The sequence below is a fragment of the Columba livia genome, chromosome 10, assembly GCF_036013475.1.
Source record: "Columba livia isolate bColLiv1 breed racing homer chromosome 10, bColLiv1.pat.W.v2, whole genome shotgun sequence".
Classification (NCBI taxonomy): domain Eukaryota; kingdom Metazoa; phylum Chordata; class Aves; order Columbiformes; family Columbidae; genus Columba; species Columba livia.
In genome coordinates, this window is record NC_088611.1 from 11479703 (window position 1) to 11503950 (window position 24248).

The 24248-nt window shown below is 39.7% G+C and overlaps 1 protein-coding gene across 19 annotated transcripts in view; it reads right to left on the bottom strand.

The window, feature by feature from the left end:
• Positions 1-24248, bottom strand: part of CHL1 (cell adhesion molecule L1 like) — a 135937-nt gene that overhangs the window by 30362 nt on the left and 81327 nt on the right. For 15 of the 19 annotated variants that reach the window (XM_065075338.1, XM_065075353.1, XM_065075336.1 and 12 more), the window contains 8 exons: positions 23461-23651; positions 16515-16637; positions 15250-15420; positions 13414-13461; positions 11358-11478; positions 8207-8391; positions 1229-1360; positions 486-623 (listed from right to left, as the gene is read on the bottom strand). In XM_065075338.1, the coding sequence (XP_064931410.1) occupies positions 486-623; positions 1229-1360; positions 8207-8391; positions 11358-11478; positions 13414-13461; positions 15250-15420; positions 16515-16637; positions 23461-23651 (1109 nt within the window). The remainder of the gene's footprint in view (positions 1-485; positions 624-1228; positions 1361-8206; positions 8392-11357; positions 11479-13413; positions 13462-15249; positions 15421-16514; positions 16638-23460; positions 23652-24248) is intronic. The other 4 variants (XM_065075345.1, XM_065075344.1, XM_065075346.1 and 1 more) reach the window with 1 other exon arrangement.

Consider the following 24248-nt stretch of genomic DNA (forward strand, 5'->3'; position numbering starts at 1 on the left):
TGTCAGAACACAAAACCTCAGTGTGCTCCAGGAGAAAACAGACCTAGTTCTGCTTCCTCTGGAGACCTCTTCTATTAAATAAAATTCCCATTACTCTCTTTCTTCAAAGAACAGGCTGGGCATTGCAACTGAAATTAAAGATTAACAATACACTTAATAAATCAAAAACAGAGTTGTGGTCACAATTCAGCCCCTAGTGGTTTTAGTACATTTGAATTAAAAAGATTTTGAGCCCAACCACAACCATGTTTTTAAAATAAAGAATATATCAAAGCTCATGAGCGCTTACGCTAAGCATAGAATATTGCCTGCCATAAGGCTTGTTGCATTAGTTTGGACAATGTATTCCTTAAAATCTGAGGTCAATGCAAAAAAACAATGACATGGTTATCTTCCCCAAGCTGTTCTGAAGCATTCAGTCAGCTGAATGGGACACTGCAGTTGGATCTTTTCGGATAAACAGGGAAGGCCAGGAGGGTACTCACTGAGAACGTTCACGTTGGCAGTCGCAAGGATGGTGCCGTGCTTGTTGCTGGCCTCGCACTGGTAGACAGCACTGTCTTGAAGCTGCAAGTTGGTAAGACTGATCTCTCTGGCAGAGATTCTGCCTCTGAAGGTCCTACCTGGAAAGACCCAGACTGTATCAGGAAATGGACAAAACAACACAACTGTGGGGTTCACAGTCTCTCCTCACTGCTTGAAAGTCAAAGACGAAGCACATCAGGATCAAACCTGAGCAAGTTGCAAAGCGCTGCCTTTGCCAGCAGTTCTTTGGTCTGAAAAAGTGCTCTAGAGTACCGATTTCCAGTAAAGTCCTCACACAGACTTTTCAAAATTGTAGCAATAAAACTGCTATACCAGGGAGCAGCACCTGTGCTCCCCTGCCACATGATCATTTGTGCTTGTTCAGAAGCAAAAAGAAAGACCAGGAGCCCTCAGTGAGCATAAGCTATCCTAGATCTCCAAAAGATGGGAGAGTTGTGGGGTGAGGCAGAGGCAGTAACTCATGGGTACCACCACTCCTCAGCTCTGCAGTTTTCACCCTTACTCTCTTCAAGACTGCAATTAAACATTAGCTTTATAAGTAAATAAAAATTCATGTCTAAATAGATGTCAAACCAGACAACCCTTAGTACTTTAGGATTTGTGTGTTCCATCTAACCAGACACAACACGGGCACATCCCACCCAGCCACCACCTGAAGGAGGACGTGGGACCTTGCACTTACTATCGATGGGTGCCCCATTAAGTTTCCACTGAATGGTTGGCTCCGGGTTGCCAATAGCTTCACACAGCAGCACAAGATTTGTTCCTATGCTGTAAACACCACCTTCGGGCTCCTTTATCCACTGAGGAGGCTCTGTAAAGAGGGGACATTGCAGGTATCAGGTGCCACAGCGAGAAAACTCAAATTCTGCTATTGCTATGGTTCTCCAGCAGATGGCAAACGCTACCAACAGTTCCCAGCCGGCTCCTAGCAGCCTATTGTGCAGCTGTATTGTTTTTCTTGGAAACGGACGCTGCAAAAGGTAAAATTAGCATCAGCACACATCAATTTTTGTCCTTCAGGGCTTTGTGAAATGTGAGTGTCAGGGAGACAGCGTAGGGAATGGGCAGTGTTTATCCAAGTGGAAAACAAGTGCAAATGGGAGGTGAGAGGCTGAGGAAGGAGGTAAAGCTGAACAGGTCAGCATTTTCAAAAGGCCCCTCAGACATGAGATCATGGTCTGTGAAATGAAGTGAGACTATTTCAACAACTCAAACAAGATGCAAATATCCACCCTGCCCAGATCCCCCTCACTAGGCATCAGCAAGCGGCTTCCACTGCCTTCCCCAGGGTAGCCGGAGGGCACAGCAATTCAGAGAAGCTCCACACAAGGATGCAGCACCTCCATCTGCTCATCTACATGTGCTGAGGAAATGCATTATGATTCTTTATATTCTGGTTTTCCATCAGATCAGAGGTGGATCTGTACCATATTTAGGAATGCTGAAACGTTTTCTCATCACTGGGGATGAGAAAACCATCATCCCAACGAGTGGCCCAGAAAGATTGCCCACAGGGTGGTGGTAGAGGAGCAGCAGTGTGCTGCAGCATTCCCTGTGCTCTCTTCTTTCCCAGCACTGCCAGCTAAACTGGGATAGCTCTGGGAAACCCTCTCCTCTGCAGAGCAGCTCCTAAGCATCAGGTACCAAAACCTCATTGGAAAAACACCACCATAATGGATAGGAAGGAACTGGGTGGGGGGAAGTATTAATCTAAGAAACACTTTGTTCTCTACAAACTGAATGCAGGTCCCTGAGCCTGCCTACACTTCAGTGGGCAGCCTCAATTCAAAACACAGCCTTGAATTCATCATTTTCTTTTCCTGAGAAGAAACAAACTTTCAAATTTTAATTCCAGACCTGATGCTACCTCTCTGCATGTGCTGTGCAGATCACTGGGCCTCTTTCCCTGTTTGAAAATTATGAGCTAATGTATGGGAAATATGAGGATTCATTAGTTAATGCTTATAAAACGCTTTGAAGATTAACAGAGCTCTGTTGCTGGTAATACATCTCCAGATGTTATCAGTGTGATATACTAAAACAAAACATCATTGCTCATATTCACAGAGATATATTGAAAAAACACCCTGAAGTGTGATACACAAGAGCTTCTACACAAAGTCCACCATTTCCACAACAGAGCATCCACAAAGAATCACTGTTTAGCAACAGCTAAAGGCTGAAGTAAAATTCAAGATGCTGAAGTTTACCTAAAATTATAACATCTTTGCATTTCCTTCACAAAGTAGAGATTTCCTCTACCACCTACCACTCATGCAGGGCTGGTTGCCTTCCTGTAGTGCAGCATGTGACATGACCACACTTGTTATAGTTCCTTGTATTAGGCTCCAGGAAAAAACTCTATAAGCAGCAGAACATGGTTTATGTAGATCTTTTTCCTCCCCCTCTCTCTCTCATATACATTATGCTTTCATCAGGAAAAGACAGGCCAAAGGCGTGAAGGTGAACAGGTTTGTGATAGTCCTGACAAACTTTTCTTTTTTTTTTTTTTTTGTTTTTCACTAGGTCTGCCACAAACACAGTACTTGACACAGGAAATTTCCTTGTTTTGGTGATGACACCCCAAGCAGACTGGATACAAACCACCCAATGGATCCCTTCCTATTTTCACCTCTGCTTATGCTCTGGAAGTGAGCTGCAGACCAATTACACCACTGCTTTCCTTTCTCAGCATGGGAATTGCTGTATTTGCCCCAAGAAAGTGATGCAGCTGCAAAGCCATAGGCAATAAGATTTTGTCAAGTATGAAATGTAATTTCACAGAAAGGCTGAAGAAACTCTTTTCTCTGTGGTAGATATGCTACACTACTTATAAGTATATAGAACAAAAGAATAACAAAATATACACAGACGTTTTAGCAACTACAAAAAAACAATGTTGGGACAGTCACATTGTTAATCTGTATGGACAATGCAACATGGTAAATATTTCACTGCATAATGTATTCTTCTTGGTAAGAGTTATAACTGTGGAGCCCCTTGTTAATAGATTTATGTCTTTACAGAAACATAACGACAGGTCCAAAAATAGAAGGGATCTAAAATAGGCATCTATTTCACCCTTCTGCAACAAAGCAGGATCATCTACACCTAAAACACCCCCAATGGATCCAAACTTTCACAGAACTAGAACAAGTTTTTGACACCTAACCAACTTCTTCCTTGCTGCAATTTAAGTCTGATTGTATCTTCTATTATCTCCAGGGAACTAAGAGAAAAATTTGTTATTTTACGTTGTGAAGAAACTTCAGTGCATCTGAATGCTGCTATGCAGTCCTCAGATCCATTCTTTCCTAAATTAAACATATTTATCAAATTTTTTCTCAAATGACATGTTTTTGAGCTCTGTGTCTACCCTTGCTGCTTTCTGAACTGTCTTGAGTCAAGCCCAGCCTTGATGTAGAACAGCTTGTGTCACATGAGGCCTTATCAGTTCTCTCATTTTCCTTCATACTTTCCAGGATGATTTCTGCATTTTCTGCAAGACTATTATTTCCAAGTCATGCTCAGCTTGCAGTCCTTTATACATCCTACAGACTAGTCTAACCAGACATTTTCCATCCTGTGCTTATGAAGCCAATTAGTACTGCCTGATGAGAATTGCTCTGCACTTGTACTTATTGAAGCCCATCCTTTTGATTCCAGACCATTTTCCCAATTTGTCAAGATCATTTCAAATTCTCCTCATGTCTTTCCAAGGGCTGTCAATTTACTCTGCTTTGGGGGCATCGTCTGCAGCTATAGATGCAGTTACCACCTTGGGATCTGCATCCCAGTTGAAGCAGTTTTCCAGTGAAACACAGAACTACAGTTTGAGCCTGATTAAAACAACCAGCCATGTGCCTGCCTCACATTAGCTTAATCTATTTTATTTTTTGCTAGCTGAGTAATGAAAGTATTACAAGACATAGCTGCAAAGGCCCGTAGCTATTATATCATCACAGAATGTTAGGGATTGGAAGGGACCTCGAAAGATCATCCAGTCCAATCCCCCTGCTGGAGCAGGAGCACCCAGATGAGGTTACACAGGAGGGCGTCCAGGCGGGTTTTGAATGTCTCCAGAAAAGGAGACTCCACAACCACCCTGGGCAGCCTGTTCCAGTGTTCTGTCACCCTCACTGAGAAGAAGTTTCTTCTCAAATTTAAGTGGAACCCCTTGTGTTCCAGTTTGAACCCATTACCCCTTGTCCTATCATTGATTGTCACCAAGAACAGCCTGGCTTCATCCTCATGACACTCACCTTTTATATATTTGTAAACATTAATAAGGTTTCAATCTCCTCCAAGCTAAAGAGACCCAGGTCCCTCAGCCTTTCCTCATAATGGAGATGCTCCACTCCCTTAATCATCTTTGTTGCCCTGCACTGGTCTCTGTCCCGCAGTTCCCTGTCCTTCTTGAACTGAGGGGCCCAGAACTGGACACAATATTCCAGATGTGGTCTCACCAAGGCAGAGTAGAGGGGAAGGAGAACCTCTCTGGACCTACTAACCACCCCCCTTCTAATACACCCCAGGATGCCATTGGCCTTCCTGGCCACAAGGGCCCAGTGCTGGCTCATGGTCATCCCACTGTCCACCAGGACCCTCAGCTCCCTTTCTCCTACATTGCTCTCTAATAGGTCATTCCCCAACTTACACTGGAACCTGGGGTTGTTGCTGCCTAGATGCAATACTTTGCACTTTCCCTTGTTATATTTAATTAATTTTTTCCCTGCCCAACTCTCCAGCCTGTCCATGTCTCTGGATGGCAGCACAGCCTTCTGGTGTGTCAGCCACTCCTCCCAGCTTGGAGTCTACATTGTAATAATTATTTCTGTTAAACGTAGTCTAGGAGCCTCAGTCAAGATCAAGGTACCATTAAATCAGGCACTGTGATAGTGACAAGATTTTGAGGTTGTATGTACATTTTATATTGGGTTTAGGCGATTATATACAATAACCAAATAAACAAACATTTGAAGTCAGGGCAATTTGTGAGCTTGCTTTGTTTTTTACCTTTTATTTTTTTTTTAATAATTCCCTCTCATTCGAATGACAACAGTGGGGTTTTTGTACCTGTTTCAGTGTTCCAGGCCACATCTTTCCTTGCAAAGAGAGATTAAAATGCACAAACAGGCAAGCAATTTGCTAGCTGAGTATTTTCATATGCTTCATAATAATTGCCTGAATCTTTGCCCTCAGACTACTGTAGGATTAATCAGTGGGTTGCATGCAAATACCAGTAATTAAGACTGCTATTTAGAAGGCTGGGGTATTGGTTTGAGATCCTCAGATACCAGAAAGAAGAACAGAAAATGTGCCATAGTGCAGGAATGATGGCAAAATCCTGATTTATATGCCTGCATTAGATTGAGAATGGTTGGTGGTTAACTGAGATAATTTTTCTTCCGTGTTTAATTTTCTTCACCCTGCATGCATCCTTTTAGAAGAGCCTGTCAGGTGAGAGGATGCCCTATGTCAGCATAACCTCCCTGGAGCCAACAGAAATTAATACTCACTTTCACCAACTCAAAATCTGCCCTTGAGTGCCTACACAGGAGGTGCTGCAAGAATGATGAACATGCCCACCTCTGATTAATGGTAGTGACATTTTCTGGTTAGAAACTCTAGAAGAAGACAGTGTTTGTGTTCAATTTTACCTTGATAACCTGCATGTGAGGTGACAGTGAGGAAGAATTCCTGCTAGTGTGACAGTAGCCATCATTAGTTACACACATGGGAAATTAATTCAATAGCGATTGCAAAAGCACTTTTTACTTTTTTTTTTTTTTTTTTTTTTTGGTACTTGTTTGTTAATGAGCAGGAACAACAATTTGCTCAAATCTTTCTTCCTTTTTTTTCTTCTAGACAATGGGGAAGAAAGGGGTCAATATTCTGAACAGCTTAATTAATGTTATTTCTCTGGTATTTTAGTTTTTGCATCTCCTGCAATTTCTTTGAAGGATTCAATTTTTACAGCCGAGAAAATCATAGCCAGATTGTTAAAATATTCAGTTACAGCAGAGATGCTCCAAACCATCTGGAATGATTTCTAGGAGTCAGCACTTCCCCTCCGTCGCAGCTGAAAACTTGCCATGCCCTGGTATCCCTCTCTGCCACACTTCCAGGGTGGAAAAGAAGACTGTAAGACACAAGGTTGTGTAAAGAGAATGGGGAAGATTTATCACATACTGGGAGAAAAGGCTCTTCCACAGCTCGGTCAATACAGAGCAGGTAGCTGTAAGTGCCTTTCCTCCCATCAGGATTCCTTGTGACCACGGAGTAGGAAGAAGCACAGATTAACATGAAGCAGTTGGCAAACTCCAACAGTTTAATACTGCCTGTGATTTTTTTTTTCTCTGCAAATCAGAAGCTGGAGTATTTTTCATCAGTTAAAAGAAACTGTTTTCAGCAAGTTTTTCAGTTCTGCTTCAGGATTCTCTTTTTGTAGCTACTTATGGGCAACCTTGCTGAAAGAGTTGCAGTGGTAGGGCTCACTTGTCTCTGCTAAGTCTCGTTAGGGGTTTGCTTTGCTTCTGGAAAAGAGCACTTGCATGTGCCTCGTATGAAGTGTCTGGAGAGTGAGAAGGGAGAAAGGAGGATGGAGGGAAAGCAGGTGCTGTGTGCCTCTATCTGCACTCTGCAAGATGCCTGTTCTGAAGGTATCTTGGCTGGCTTCATTCATCTGCCTTCATTTAGTAGCAACACAAATAAATGACAACCAAAGGGATGCACAAACACGGCAGGTTCTCTGTTTCACTAGGCCAGCACAAGCACCCAGCACTCACCCTCTTCAGCCACCAGACTTGTGTGTGTGCTCGTGCAACACCCTACGCACAAGTGTAAGATACGCACGAGTGTAAGATATGCATGAGTGGAAACCTCAGAGTATTTACAAATGTTGCTAACATAGAACTGATCATCCTTCCAAGCATGAAGACTAGGGAGGGAACAGGCCTTGGATACTCAGTGGGATGACAAGAAGGTCATGTTTCAGGGTTTTTTTTAACTGTTTAAAGTCAGTTAAAAGTTTGGTGGGTTTCTTATTTGTTTGTTTTTTTACTATATTTCATAATTTTTTATGGTACTTTTCAGGGGCTGTAGAAACCACCCTTAGCAATGGTAGCAAGGGAGCACATGAAGAAGGGGAAGAGAAGGGTAGTACCATGTTTGCTCACTGCATTTCTACAATCCTCCCTAGGCATTCCCTTTTGGTGGAAGCCAAAGAAAGGAAATTAAGCTAAATGTACCTCTGATCTTGCTCAGTATAGCCATTTTCACATTCTTTAAGACCAGGTAGAATGGTCATTTGGTCTGATATTCAGGTTAGTAAAAGCTATTTCATCAATAGGTCTGCATGACTAACTCACGTTTTTAGAGTATTGGATCTAATCATGTATTTGTACTCCTGTTCACCACTTTGTAGAGCCTTCATGGTTCAGGAAAACAGTTCATCATTTCTATTTTTTTCTTTTTAAAAAGGTGTTACTTTCTACAAGCTTCCCAAAACTAGAAAGTAGGTCCTTGGCTAACATAAGTTGATAGAGTTGGTTGAATTTATACATTACATTGAGTTACGTTAGCAAAGGTCCTTATTTACTCCCTTTAACCACCTCTCTGTTCAAAATCAATAAGCTTAGTAAAGTGTACTCAGCACCTTCCACATGAACATGGAACTCGTGCTTCGCTCTCCCCATGGGGTTGCTTGCTGTGCACTGGTATGTTCCTTCGTCAGCTGCAGTCGCTTGCTCTATCTTCAGTATCTTCCCAAAGTTTTCTGTTTCTGGTTCATCCCTGGGCAGGTTTCCAGTGAGTTTGACCCAGCTTAGATGAGGAGTTGGGCTGATAGCAAAGAAAAAAATAATTAGTTGAATACTAGGCTTTCTGTGATGCTTTATGTTAGCAGAACTGCTCAACTTCATGCGTACGGTTTGCAAGGTGAAGCTTTCAGATTTTTGAGCCCTTTTAAAACACTGGGGCTATACTAAGGGTTATACTATAGGCTATAGCTAGTCTAAACTGCTTGGTTTGAAGAGCCCCTGTGAACAGGTTCTTCACAGCCAACACCAGGCCATGGCATGAGGCTGTGTTCCTTGTATGTGTGTTGGCACAGACTGCGGGAGAGGGAAGGGAGCTCATTTCATCCCACTCCAAAAGGGCACCTGAGGACAGACAAGGAGGTAAAGACTTTATTACAGTGACTTCACTCAGTGTTCTGCCTGGTTAGAAGGTGGCCAGCCACTGGAGATGGCTGAAAATGCTTCTTACGTTTTTAGAAAGCAAATGGCAGTGACACAGAAATTCAGGGCAGACTGTTGTCTGCACATTCCCAGCTGGGCTTCACGACCCCGACACCATACACGACACACAGTTTCATATCTGCTTACTCTTGTGTCCATCTGTTATTGTGGCAAAATGCCCGGGCACAGACTACTCAAAGCCCCGGGTACCAAGAAATTATGGTTTTCCATGAGCAGTGAACATAACCGTGCCAATATCCTATTATTTCCTGCGAGAGCCCTTGTCCTGCTTTTGTACCAAACTCAGGCACTGCGTTGCCCTGGTGTTGTATTGAGGCAATGCCCTCTTGACACTGTCATTACTCAGATTATAAGTCTTCAAAATGACAGATTGGAAATGTACTTAATTCCTTAGTTTGCAGTTGGCTACCCCTGATTTTAGTTACTTGAAATCTGGCTCAGTCTATTCGCTTCTGTGGTTTGTGGACATTTGGTGGAATGGACTGGCAGAGATATAGGCAAAGCTGATCATTTTTCTGCTGAAAATGGGTATTTTAACAAAAATATTGCTTTATTTTGCTCTAAATGTTGGGTTTTTGAAGGGTTTCAGTGAAAAAATGTTTGTTTGGTGAGCAAAGAAGTACTTTGTCTTCTTTCAAAAGTGACTAAAAAAAAACCCAAGCCTTTTTGTTCAAAAAATTTTAAACAAAATTTCTTTGAAAATTTCAGATGAAACAAAAATATTTCCGTTATATTAATTCTTGCGCATGAAATTCATATTTGTGTATTTCCAAGGTGATTTGCCTATTAAGTACCCTGAAAACACTATTAAATCATAGCTGTGGACTTGTGGAGGTTTGTGCGCCTGTGATGGGTAGTGAACTAGACAAGGAGGTGTTGCAAAAGGGAACTAAAACTCACTGCAGATACTTGGAGTGAATCCAACAGAGATAAGTAATTCACCTTCTCTCAGAAATGGCAACTGATCATAGAGGCATAATCTTGCCAGCTCGAATGAGAAATGCCCTTTCACTCCTACACAGAAAAACAAAATACCCCAAACACGCTTGTTCAGGCAGATAAACATCCCAATTTTGGAATTTTCTAGAGGGGACATAATTGCACAGCCTTTACTATGAGTTATCTATCTGCTAACCACCGCCTGTGTTCACAGACCTCCAGCTCCGCCATACAGCATGAGAAGACAATGATTTAAGTCTCCTTTCAACAAAAAGATCTAACACAAAGAAGCCAAAAGAAACTGAGCTTTCATTGTGGGTTTAGCAGTTAGAGAGAGTTTTGCTTAACTTATTTCTCTGGTGGCAACTCTTCTGGGGCAGTTTATTGCATCCACAAACACACAGTAAAAACTGGATAACTGGACTGACAGCAAAGCGGGGCTTCTGTCTATTTAAGTTACTGAAGCAGGAACAATGTCTGAGAGATGTATTTGCAGCTTGTGAGAACTGCGCTTAATATTTATTTAGGCATTCGCTTACCTTACCCTTATTTTGTCCTGTGTTATTTACAGTAAGGAACAAAATTGTCCTGATTTCCCATCACATACCATTCACTTTAATACTCCTCTATGTTATTACAGCAAACATCTCTTCGTTGAGATATTCTGCCATGCTTAATACAGCCAGATCCACAACTAGAGCTTGAACAGTGCTCTAACATAAATGATAATAGCAATAACAAACTTGAGATATCTGTGCAGTACAAAGCACCAGAGGCATGCATAGGAATGGGGCACTGGAACTAAACATGGCACTGGAACTAAACTTGAAGTTAGCTCGTTAGTGTTGGTTTTAGCAGAATCAAAACAATTTGGCTGATGGCAGTTCACTGTGTTTTTACAAAATTGTGACATTCATTCCTGTTGTGTGTGAGAACACCATGGAAGGAATATCCTTTGTATGGGAATTCTGAGTGCTGGCACCACAAAAGCAGCCAGGTTCACATGCACTCCCAAGCCAGCATCTCCCACTGCAACTGGGCTACGTGGACCACTGTTTCACTCAATGGTGCCTTTCTTTAGTGGATGCCTCGTACTACATGACTAAAGAACTTTTCTCTTAAAAACCTGAGAACTGACACCTGGAAAAATGCTGAATGATTTTTGAGCATTTGAACCAAAACTGAATTGGCAAAATTAAAAAAGAAACATTATAGGTTGTGAGCCAAACCACAGAAGCTGAACCCTGACGTTATTTAATGTCTCAACATCTCAAAAGTAGTACTACTGAAGAAAAGTTCCATAATATTTTTTTCCCAATATAACAGTAAAAAAAAAAAAATAAAATCAATACTTAACAACAATACTATTCTAATTGCTTATTTCTAAGCTACAGCAATAACAAATATATGAATGTTGCATTCTAGCTCTCTGCTGCTTTACAAGGAGTATGAATGGTTTAGAAAAACTCTGCATAGAGGTTCAATTTTAAATTGTTTGGGCAGGTAGATACATTCATTTGCAGTTGTATAGCTTTTAATATGGCTTTTTCTTTCCTCAATTCTATTTCAAAAAGTGATTAAGTTTGTGCAGTATTGAGCATTACTCACAGCCCTTCAGCAATACATTCAAGTAGCAGGACACCTCCCTTGATGACAGTGACTGATGAGCTACTGCCAGCAGATTCTGGAGGGATCAGCAGTTTGGGTTTCCGTTCCTTGATAAAATTTGCTAAAAAATAAAATAAAACAAAAGTTAGAAACGAAACTTAGAGCCTTTGTTTGCCCTTCAATGATGCCATAAACATTACTCTGTCAGAAGGTTTTGGACCTCAATTTATAAATTTAATTTTTTATTTATATGGCCTGAGACTAATCCACGACTCTCCTGTTTCTCCTGCTTACAGTCAGAAGATGACTACAAGTGTAACAACAGGCAGTAGTGCTGGTGAAACCCCTTTTCCTATGGTTTCATATCCTGCTACCCAAGCACTGGCCCATTCTACCATATATCTCAGCCACTGATATTCTCAATCGTTCATCTTCTGATCATCATCACACCATCTTTCTTAGCACCTTTCTTCTGCATTGACTCCATCATCTTTTATGTTTCAGATGAAAACCCATCTTTCCTCACTTGAATATCCCACAGAATTGTCCTTGTTACAATTATTACATCTACAGTAATGGAGATACAATTTGTAAGACTGTTAAAATAATAAAACAAGATTGACCTGCATTTGATTTCAACGGACCATTTGTTCCAGCCTGCCAAACAATGGTTTCATGATGAAATATGCATAGAGTTGAATGGCTATCCAGTTATCACTATAATAACAATTAGCACAGTAATGAATAAGTCCCTAAATGGTACTAGTTCTTCAAAAATAGTCAGTTACGGATGATTTGGTAAAAGACCCCATGTATCTCTCCAAAACATTTTCTATTTTTTTTTTTCATCCCCTTGCTTTTTATCTCTACAAATCTGTGTCACAAGTGCCCAGAACTGCAGCCTCTGGATATGCTCACAGGTTTTTCATCTGCCCTCCACCTCCCACTGCCAAAGGCAGAGAGTCCCCATTCCTGGGCAGTGACAGGAGCTCAGGCATTTCTCTGAGGGAAAAAAAAAAAATCAGTTTTTGAGTGTCTGTCACTCTGCACATGCCCTGCTTGTTCTGCTCACAATGCTTGGTGTCTATGGTTCAAGGCTTGAGGACTGATCAGTGTTTTGAGTTAATCACCCCAAAACACTTGAGTAGAACCCTTTTTTAAAAAACTTCAGTGCTTGTCCGCAAAACGGGGTTTTCCAGGAGTTTAAAATTGGGCATTGCAAAACACAGAGGCTCTCAGAAGCAACTTAACCAAATAAACCAGAGTCAAGAGCTACATGTAAAAACTGAAACTCTCATTTTCATGTATTTTAAATGAAATTAACTGGGTGGAGAATTGCAGGAATAGCCACTAACTGCCTTATGACCTATGCATTGCTTGCATAAACCTCAGCAGAATATTTGCAGGATATTGCTCCACAAAAAGGGAAGCACAAAGCAAGGGAAGATGTGAATCCCCAGAGTGAGAAGTGTTTTGTTGTAGTGTTTACCCTGCGGTGAGTATCAGACAGGGCAATATACGGCCAAAGAGAACCACCTCCCATCTACCCAAGCTACAGCTGGAGATGGGGACAATTAACACAGAACACCTAGAGCTCTATAAATCCATACTTTAAGCTCACCCTGGAGTAATGCAGACCCAGGGTGACCCTAATAGACATGAATTCACAGCTTCAAATCATGGGTACCTAACACAAGCATCTTATCAGCCAGTGGGAGATTTTGAGCATCCAGGTCTGGTTTCTGTTCTGAACTGATAACATGAGAATCCCAGGACATCAACCTCCTTACTTACGTTATGAAATGTGAACGTTCTTTTCCTGAGTAAGAAAACTACCTCTTTGTTAAAAACCCTTCAGATTTCTGTCAAGAAGTACAAGATGGGCAAATTGTACTCCATGGACCACTTAAATCCATCCCATCACAATAAAAAGGCTTTTTGTGGGTTTTTTTTGTGTTGTGGTTTTTTTTCTCTTTTTACTGAGCAGCAGCTCACATTTCATCTCAGCTGGTAGATTCTCAGTTTAAAGGTTAAATAACAGATGCATTCAACTCACCCTTAGTAACTGCAGCATTAGGTGAGCCTGAGTCATTAGCATGCTTAACTGAAATAAATAAAAGTGACAACCAAACACAAACATGCACAGTTGATATAGAATCAAAAGAAACAATAAATCAACCAAAACAAAAGGATGCTCCCCCCATTTCTCTCGTAAAAGAAGAAGAAAAAAAAAAGTAAAGCAACAGACGAACAAAAAATTTATGAAAACACAAAGACAATTCTTCAAATTTATATATTATTCTGCAAATTATTTCATAGGTGATACAATCATCATTTCATCCTAGCTACCTAGTATAATAAAGAAAAAAAAATCACTAAGCTGTAAGTAATCATTATAAAGAATTAAAAAAAAATATTCAGTGTCTTTTTTCTTATTGTCTACATTTTTCTATGTAATTTTTTAATATAGTTCACCAACAAGGACTTGACACAGAAAGGAGTGAGCAGTCTCAAGCTGAGTTTACAAGAGCGTATGTGCCTCCTATTTGTCTGCGCCCAGTCTCTTGACTTCAATGGCAAGGTGAATACACTGAAGTGTTTTGCTGGGCCACTGCCAGGGCTATTAGTGACCTCACAATCAAACACCATTTCTTATTTCTGTAATCTGTCTCTGTGTGGGACTGGACCCGTTAGAAAAGCTATGGAAACCAACATTTCATTTTGATTTTCTCACAATTATTATCCCAATATATGGTTTAAGCAAGTATTAAGATATACAAACCCACTATACTAATCCTTTATTTTTTTATCATGACAAGAAAACTCTCAAAATCATGTATTAAATACTAGGCTTTCATTCATGAAGAAAAATCTCCTTTGCTTTCTGGGCTACGTAAGCCCAAAAGGTCAGAAGAATTAGTGAAACAGAAGCCTGATATTAAGGGCACGGGCAGACTCAGTGAGTGGTACAAGTGACACCAGAAACTATTGCAGCCAGAAGAGACTCAAGCAGAACAGAATGGATCTCCAGCTGCTATAACCTGCCTTAGTTCCACCGGCTTCTGTTGGGCTTTGTTAATTTAACACAGCTGAGAGCATGCCCTAAAAGGCTGGATTTTTTTTCCTTGGATATTTGTATTCTTTTCCTCTGTTTCTAACACTAAGACCTATACACCCCATGTATTCAGTAGATTTACACAGCTGGAATTAGTAGTTTGATACCACAGTGAGTAGGTAATATACACAAACAAATGCACATGCATGTTGATGGGACAGCAAACCCCACATTCCCAGGTGAGACTCAGGGGCAGGAGCAGTACCTGCAACCATTTACCCTCAGAGCCTACAGGAATACAGAGACATTAAAATAAACAAATAAATGAAATTTGTTTTGTTTTGTTTTGTTTTTAATTTGATTTCCATTTCATTACGGATATAGAACATTCTTATTGAAGATCGAGGTAGCCTGCAAAGACCTGGAAAGCACCATGCTTCCCAACTACATTGTTACACCCAGACCAAACCAGGCCTGGACCCAGGAAGGAGGTGACCACAGAAAGTCCTCAAGACCCTGTGATGTCCCATCTATCGTTGACTCGCTGGACCGCAAGAAGAGCAGCTTTCCCTAATGCATCATTGGCTTTCACTGGGGGGGAGAACAGGAGAAAGAACAGAGCACTTTTGGGGCCCAGCAGCTGCAAAAAGCTTTTATTGGTTGAATTTAGCCCTTAGAGTAAGGTTAATAATGCAGGGATAAGAACAGTAACATGCATATTCTTTGGAGAGAATTCCATCAGAGACATAAGGCACACACATCTGCATTTGCTGATGCCTGGGGAGTTGAAAAAGGAAAAACAACAGAAAACAAGAAACTACTTATCCACAGACTTACAACGGGAAACCTTGAGTGTCATTGGCATTTTCTGTACAATCGTCCTTAGTGTTGGAAATGCTGCAAAGCAACAATAATCACTTCGACTGTCATTTTCTTCCACATTTGCAAAGTAGAGATCTCCCTTAAGGCTCATGGAGACCCTTTCATCTTGCGGAATGTGCTGCAAATCTAGCAAGAAAATATAATTATGGTATGGTAATGATACCGAGCAGTTTCACCAATATGACTACTAATGCTCGCCTGTCATGTTTTCTTCCAGATACTGAAAATAACTTTGATGCAAAAGAGGCATAAGGCCCAGCATAACCAAGGAGTTATTTAACAATATTCTACATACGATTGATAATTGATAATATCTTATGTATATTTATATAGAAAATATATTAAAAATAATTATTAATTGAGAAATTGATAATAAAAAAATACTCAGTACAAAGTCCCTGCTCAGATCAAGGGAATCTTCCAGCACCTCTCCCTGACACAAAGGCCTGTAATGATAACATGGAGGTCACCGTTTACTTATGTCCCCACGGCCAGCCTCTCAAGCACTTTACTCTTCTGTAACTACAGATTACAGCAGGAGAGTGTTAGTAGGAACTAAGGTTGCTGTGCTGTCATGTTGTTGATCCAGCCAAATGCAGGTCTGTGTTAAACATGTACGTCAGGAGTAGAGAGGCTGCCTTCCAACATCAAAGGTTTAACCTGACACCCTGTCTCTGTAAGTGCTTGGTCAGCTTCAGAAACAAACCCTTCATCTCATGGGGGCAATCCAAGTTACTGTGCTTCCCAAGAGCCAGAAATTCCTTCAGAACACAAATGCTGAAGAAAGACATGACAGAAACCCAGAAGGAAATAATTATACATACCTGACAGATTCTTTTTCTGAGTATCATAAATCAACTATTAATTTATGAAAAGAGAAAAATAGTAATGATAGTAATAGTATATTGACCCATTTTATAATTTCTACTGTAAATGTAGTAGTCCTCGTTACTGGTAGACTAATTAACTGATTTGTAAGCTTTCTGATAACTCATATTTAATAATATGTTGTGCCAACACAGTCTACAATTTAACTTTTTGTTATGTAAAAATGTATCTTCATTCTCCATTTTTCAAATTTGTTTTTCAGTATCCTGATCCTTTTGCTGAGCACTTGCATGATTACCATGCACATCAATTATGAATCTCTAATGAAACTGCTCTGGAAGACAAATGTTTTGAGTGTCCTCATATTAATTATGTAGAAATTGTTTACTTACCAATATTCATCCAATAGATGTGCAAAGGTGGGATGCCTTTTGGGGGGTTACAGTGCAAAATCACAGAATCACCATGCTCCACGTCCAGGGGCTCAATTTTTTCTTTTGGGAATTTTGGTACACCTGTACAAAACCAAAGATGTTCCTCTTTTATTTTTACTTCTTGAAATTTTGCCCTTTGCTTCTCCCTTAAATTAGTTCTTAACAAAATATTTACTTTAACATAATGTTTTGAATTCTCTGGTTTTAGGTACTATTATTATTTACAAAGTGATACAGAGTAACAATGACTTTTACTAAGAGTAGAAAATCTCTGTTAGCATTCTTCATTCATGAAGTGCACAGCATGTAGTATTAAAAGTCAGGCAACTGAACCGTGGTGGTGTCTGTGATATCCATGAGCTTTACTGAGGCTTTATTTTACTGCCTTTATTTTCAAACGCTTTCTATACTTCATTTATTTGTACCATCTGGAAAGGAGAGCTCAAAGCCACAAAGAACTGAAGATTGAGGCTTAGATGGGTATAGGGGTCCCAGGCTCTTCCCCGGCAATCAGAAACCGGTCTGGGAGTGCAGTATGTTCTCGGAAGTCTTGGCTAAAAAGTGGTTCCCAAGTTGCCACTGCAAGTCAGTGCAGGTGAGGACAGACATCAGGCAGCTATTCTGCCTTGTGCCTGGAGTTGTCCCAATTCTTATCCAACTCCAGAATCAGATGAAGCAGAAATCTGGTTCAAAGATTATATTGCCTCCTCATCACCTCAGGTATAACACCTCTGCTGTGCAGATTTTCTCAGCAAGCTTGTCCTTCTGGATGCAGAGACAGCATTTGCACTAAAGAATACACAGGGTTGCACAAGTGCTACACTATTTGGGCTTAAATATGATTAAATAATTAACAGATCAAGGATTGTTTAATCACCTAGAGCATCAGCACTGATGCCAGCAGACTGTTCAAAGCCTGAAACACACTTGGCAAACCTGGCCAGTCTCAGCAGCCCAAAATGTAACCACAGTGCATCCAGGTAGAGGGGATGCAGAGCTGGGCTGGAGCCTCCACCAAACCAAGCACTGGGAGACTCCAGCTCAGAGATTATTGCAAATAAATTAGTCTGCAAAATGTAACCACTCCTTAAAGGCAGATGTTGTTTTCTGCTTTCATTCCAGGCAAGTTCAAACTAGTAAAAGTTTCAGTTGAGGTAATTGCATTAAAGAGCAAAATTAACAGCAATTAAAGAGCAAAGGAACAAAAACATCCTGGCTGTGCAGAATAAACTGGCACAGCAAACATTGCCATCCTGGTTTTCAAGTCATGACAGAGGACTCCGATAGCAAATAAACGTTTTGAAACGTCAGAGATCTAGCAACTCCACAGGATATCTGCAGTGTCACATCACAGAAGTCAAAGAAAAGAAGGAGGGTGAGAGATGCTGGGCCAGGACTCTGAGAAGACTTCATACATTGTAGGATTAGCAAACATAAAAATAAGCAATCATTATAATGCTGGTTGTCTGAATGCAGATTGTGAATAGGTGTTATCTCCAGGAGGATTATTAACGCGTTGTGAATTCTTAGAGGCAAAATAGAGCTAATGAGCATTACCCACTCTGTAGGTGAAATTTCAGATAATGAAGGAAACTGTATATTAAATTCCAATCTTTTCAACAACCTATACTCTTCAAGCCCTGGAAAATATATCTACTGATTACTGGAGAGGTGGAACATTTTCCAGTAGGAAAAAGCCAATTTATTGATCTAACACTTATTCATTCCCAAAAGCACATCACTCTCAACAAACCTATAAGAAAGCAGGATCAAGTGAAGAATAAGAGATTTCTGACTAAGACAACTAAAGACATCAGCAGATAGACTAATAGTGAGATCACTCATCTAGGACATTGGACACTCTTGTTCAGACCCATTTTCTGCCTCATTTGGCACAACTAAATCTGAGTCTACAATATCCCAGTTGGGTGTCATAACCACTGGCCTTCTCAGTCAATTTCTGTACCCAATAATTACAGAATTATACAAAAAGATAGCAATTTGCACCAGGAGACAGTGAAAAACCACAGTCTCTATGACATTAGTTGGCAGCACTGGCATTCATCTGTGCATAACCCAGATGTCTGCCTTTGGTCTCCAATGAGGGAAGCAGCAACTTGAATCTCAGTCTCTAACAAGTACTTGAGCTACAGGGGGTTGGGTCTTCTAGGTTCTTCCATGGTGTTTTGTTTTGCTTTTTCATTATGAAAAATATTGAAATACTTTGATTTTCCCCCCAATGCATAACCTAGAGTGTTTTGAACCCTTGAAGTATTGCAACGGAGGAAGACTCAACTTTCATGATAAATTCCTGAACCAAACCTTCTGACAAGAATTTTTTCTTGCTGGAGTCCCATAGGTCACAAAGATTAGAAAAATAACTGCTTATGAATTCTGCATGAGGAGATTTATTAAAAATAAGAAGCTAATACCACATTAGACTTTAGCACTTGTACATTTGTCTTCAGTATGTACATACAGCAATTTTTTTCCAGTGTTCCTCTGTTTTAATTAGAAGATATTCCAGAATCAATCACAACTGATTTGTGGCTGATCACAGAAACTATCACAGCTGAATTAAGCTTGAAAGTATCATATAAGATTAATTGTGTCATGAAAGTGTTTAATACTGTATGGAGTTATCAATGCAGCACATGAACACTGTAAAATTTACAACCAATTGATCTCTTTGCAGCGATACCATTAAAATTGTCATGTCAATCTTTCATGCAATTCCCCACACATGGATATAATGAGAGGGGACAGAGAATTCACTGTAGCTCCGAGTGCTGTGTCTCACATATCCATAACACAAGGGAGAACAACATTATTTAATGACTGAGAAAGGCTTGCTGAAGTGCCAGCAGGATGGCTCTCATGACACAAGCAATTGAGTGTTACGTATGAAACAGCCACAGGGAAGATGAAAAACTGCACACCTGACTTCTATTCTGGAGACATCTTCTAAAAGCCCACTGTGATATATAAAGCTCTCAAAATAATCTTGGGAAAAGCTTCACTGCCCAAATATTATTTCCTAACAAGGTTGCAGTTTGAATGCTGTACAGCACTCAAAAAACAGAATTAGAGTGCTTTGATAGCGTGTAAATCATGGAAATGGAAGATTATTGAAGTCCAGAGTCATTTGTACAAGGAACCAGGCTGTCTAATCCCTGGGGTGACTCAAAGTTTAATGAATGAACTGTACTTGAGATTAGGCTGCCATACCACTGGCATATTAGGTTGGCTGAGAGAAATTTCAGAAAGAAGGCCAGTTCACTCCTTCCTACTTATTATCTGTTCAGAAAATGCAGTATTTCAACAAAAATCAAACAGGAGGGAGACAAATACAATGCAATATAAAATTCTAAATTCGAATTAGGCAGTATAGAGTCAGAAATATAGCAGCCAGAGTTGGGGTACTCCAGTCCCCAGCAGGATTGCTTCAGATTTACTCAGGTACCTATTAGCACAATTTGTCCTACACCTTAAATTTTTTGTCCTATTGCTGACTACGGTGACTTCACACAACTGTAACTGTATCAAGCACGGGAATTTATAGCAGTTCAGATGAGAACTGGAGCCATTCAATCTGACATTTTATATGTTTCTGGGTAAAGTGTTAAGGGATTGAAGGAAAAGGGTTTCTCCAGGTAACTGTAAATTCCTTGAGACCTCTGTGTTTGGTTTCTACCAGTATCTGGTATAAAATGGAAGTCAACTCATTATGTTAAATCAGCAATTAACAAACATATTTGGAAACTATTGTAGGAAAACATGGCCCTAGACCAGGTTTGTTTTTATAACGTTTTCTGTGGATGCTGTTGGAGATGTGTCCTGGTCTAGATGGATGCTTAGCCTGACCCATCATATATATTCTTAAATTTTTCCATGCAAACAAATCCTTAAAGGATGTAAAAGTGAGGAAAAGTAGAAATAGTCAAGAAATGTTTATATCCTGGAAATTCCCAGCTCTGCAGACACTTCAACTAGTAGCTAACTGGTTTGGTATACAGATCTGTATCATGTACAGTGAACAGCCCAACATGTCAAAGAATCATAAACATGACTTACAGTCACAAACTACATAAGTTGTACTGAAGACAGCTTGGGCAGCTTCCAATACTCATCTCAGTACAGCAATTGATATTCTGATTCATGTGGTATACGCAGTAGTTAAATCTGTAATTTCCATTGAAGCATTTGAACTGTTTACAAGATAGGATCCTGCTTATTTATGGATTTTTTTTAATTTAATTTTTAATTGAAAAATAATTGAAAAAGTTAGGAAAGTCTGGCTATCAAGAAGACTGTAGCTGTCAGTACACTGCCTCTCATGAAGCTTTTATGATGGAATCAGTGACAGTCTCTTTTCCTATGTAAATCTCTGTTGTCCTATCCAGAATGATGGTCACTGGCAACAGTCAGTGTGATCCCAATGATTTAGATGCCCAGAAAAGTTGTCAAAGGTACAGGACAGTGGTTTAGGAGGGAAGAGGTTTAAATTTTATTCCTACATCCTGCAAAGTCTTGGTGAGTTACTCTCTTTTGTTTCCTCTTCCAAAAAGGCTATACTGAATACCTTCACAAAGAAGGTTCCTGAGACCTCCTATTTTAGCATCAGCTCAATATATTTTAATGATGTCACAATATTAATGTATTTTTTAAAATATTAATACAGGTTTTGCTTTCTTTGTGAATGCTAGAACTAACATCATTAGCATAGCATAGCATAGCCTGCTACCAGACTATTTTATGTTTGGGCTATGTTTCCATTCTCAGATCTTCAGTCTTTTAGAGCAAAAGCTTTAGAAATACTGAGCATAAATCTTAATGCAGTCTACCATGAAGAGTCTTTTACACCACAGTTAATTAAAGAAGCTTAAACCGTACTTCTTCTTCCTCTGGCATTGAGCCTACTCAGTAATTCAAGCAACAGATTCCTTAAATACAGGATGAGGGTAGCTGAGGTCTGTGTTCTCACCATTCAAATTCATTTCCATGCTGCATGTATCTTGTATCAATCTGGACTTTGTAAACAATGCAAACATACAGAGATCTTCAGACCTCATTCTTCCCTGCTCTCCTTAATGTCACCATATATAGGGGAGGTGTGGTATTTTCATTATGTAGGTGACATTTAATGATAATTTCTGCTGACATTTCTGTTGCTTTCCTAGAATGACTACTGTGAGTAAACAGTATTTTGTTCTCCTCAGCAGTAATGTTATTTTCCTTACAGACCCTGTATTCTCCCTCTGCGGTGTAATTTATGAAAAAAACTGGCCTAGTCTGACTTGATAGATTTTCCTTCCCTTCTTTGGCATAGTGACTTGCCAAGTAGCTTACATTCTACTTGAATACAGCTGGCAAAGTGCTACCACCTCTGCATCATTATAATGAATGCATGTAGTGATCTCACATGTACCAGTCTCTGCTCCAAAACGTGTGGGCAAATAGATGTAATTTGTCCCAGTGTCAGTAATTGCCTAATTTACAGTGGATCTGTGCACCAGCATGTTTAATATTTTCCCTGTCAGCATTTATACCAAACTCTAAATGCTACCGATATCAGACTAACGAACTCACAGTGGATTGGATAACTTTCATTTGAGCCTTCAAACATTTGCATTGGTTACTATTTTGCAGTAATAAGCTGCTATTTCTCCCATCCCACGCCCCAGCTTCTGATTTCATGTTCCTTGCTCTGTCATGGAGACCATGTTGTCCTCTCAATTTCTGGGCGCTCACTCACTCACAGTTGCCAAGCTGAAATATTAGCCTTATGACTCTTAACAACGTTTGCTTTCCAGTAAATGTTTGGAAAGTGAAAGCATTACATGGTACCTAATTCTTTATCAAGTGAATTTCTCCAGTATTAGAAAGATCACTCCAACACAAGAGTTTCCTCAAACTCACCAAGTGTCTTTTACAACACTTCCACAAACTGATTTGATGCAAACCAATTTTGTTTTCTCTGACTTCCTACTCCTTTATTGCCCATTACATTTTTAATTTTTAATACACTTCTAACATTATTTCATTATTTATGCCATTATGTCTTTAATGAACAGTTAATATCTTTCAATACCTGTACTGTATTTCAATAACTGCAAGATGGCTATTCTGACATTTTTTTCTGCTATTTGTTTTCTCTCTCCAATTATTTTAATTTCTGTATTTCCATGAAGTGCTGGCATCAGCTCACAAAGAAAATGTCCCTTCCCAGATTAGGTAGAGAATTTAGCAGACTACAATTGTTATCAATATTGATGCTTTCTTCTGTACATAAAGAGAAAGGTGTTGGAAGTAGAAGCATCACAAGAGCAAGTAGTGGCTCTACACATGAGGGAAGAATTCTTATGGGTTTTATGACAAAGACAAAGCAAATGCTTTATACAGGCATTTAAACAGTCAAGTCAAAGCAAATAATCATTTCTGTCATTGAACATTCAGCTCACCTAGGATTGCTATTAAAAAGTTCATACTAATTTACCCACCAAGCCACCCTCTAGAGGCAAAGCAAGGCAGATGATATTCAAAAAGCAAAAGTAAATAATAAAATTCAAAATTGATGTATGTGGGAAAATATACACATAATCTACCTAGTTGTGTTTGTATTAAAGTTTGTAAGGAGTACCAGTATTAGAACTTCGAGACCAGCAAGAGCCCAGTGGTATTGTCTGAACTCCTGCATTCAGATCTGCTCATTTAGATTTCTGCCCTCAAAATCAGGAATGAAATTATTTTTTCCTTCCAGTATTCACTGAATAACAACAAAGCACGTGTTACATATGCCCTATTAGCAACTAGTTCTTCTCCATTTAATTTGAGGAAACACAGTTTTTACAAACAAACAAACAACAACAAAATCACAAAACAAAAGCAAAGAAAAAGCCCTTACTTGGAACAATTAATTCAATTTCTTCTGACATGGCAGTTCCCAGCATATTAGATGCAAAGCAACGATATTTCCCTTGAAAACTGGTGATGATTCCTCGATTTTGAAGCACAAATGTTCCAGAGTTGTTAGATGCAACTATTCTTGGGTCAGATAATAAATCAAATGGTTTTCCATCCTTAGTCCAGTTAAAGCTAAAAACCAGTAAAAATGTTACAAAGGACAGGTCACAGAACAGAGAGCACTATGGTACAAAACCAGTGGTAAGTAAAAGGAAAAACTAGACTTAAAAGAAGAATGTTGAATGGTAAAATGACCACTGTCCTACTATAACTTGTATTAGCTACTGGGCATGTCTCTCTTGTTGGACACTTTACTTCTGGATAACTGACTGTGACATGAAATAAGAATACAAAGCTTAAGGCAAGGACAATAAATGAAAGAGACCATCTGTGAAAGCAAGAGCCACACAGTCACAGGAACTAGAGTTTTGCAAAAAAACTGTCTGTAGGAGAGCTGGTAGTTTTGACTAGCAAGGACTGACAGGAGTTCTTCTCACCATCTACAAGAGGTAACATGGTTAAACCTAAAAGAAACCAAGATAACTTGACTGAGTTTCTCCTGGTCTTGACATGGAATCACTTGTAGTTTTGATGCTAGTGGCGTGTGAATTTGATGAACCATGAAGTATTTGTCGTAGTTCATGTATCTGGAAGTCTCAAATGGCTTGAAATTAGGCTAAATTGATTCTGAAGCAGACACAGTTGGAAATTACAATATAAAATGCATTT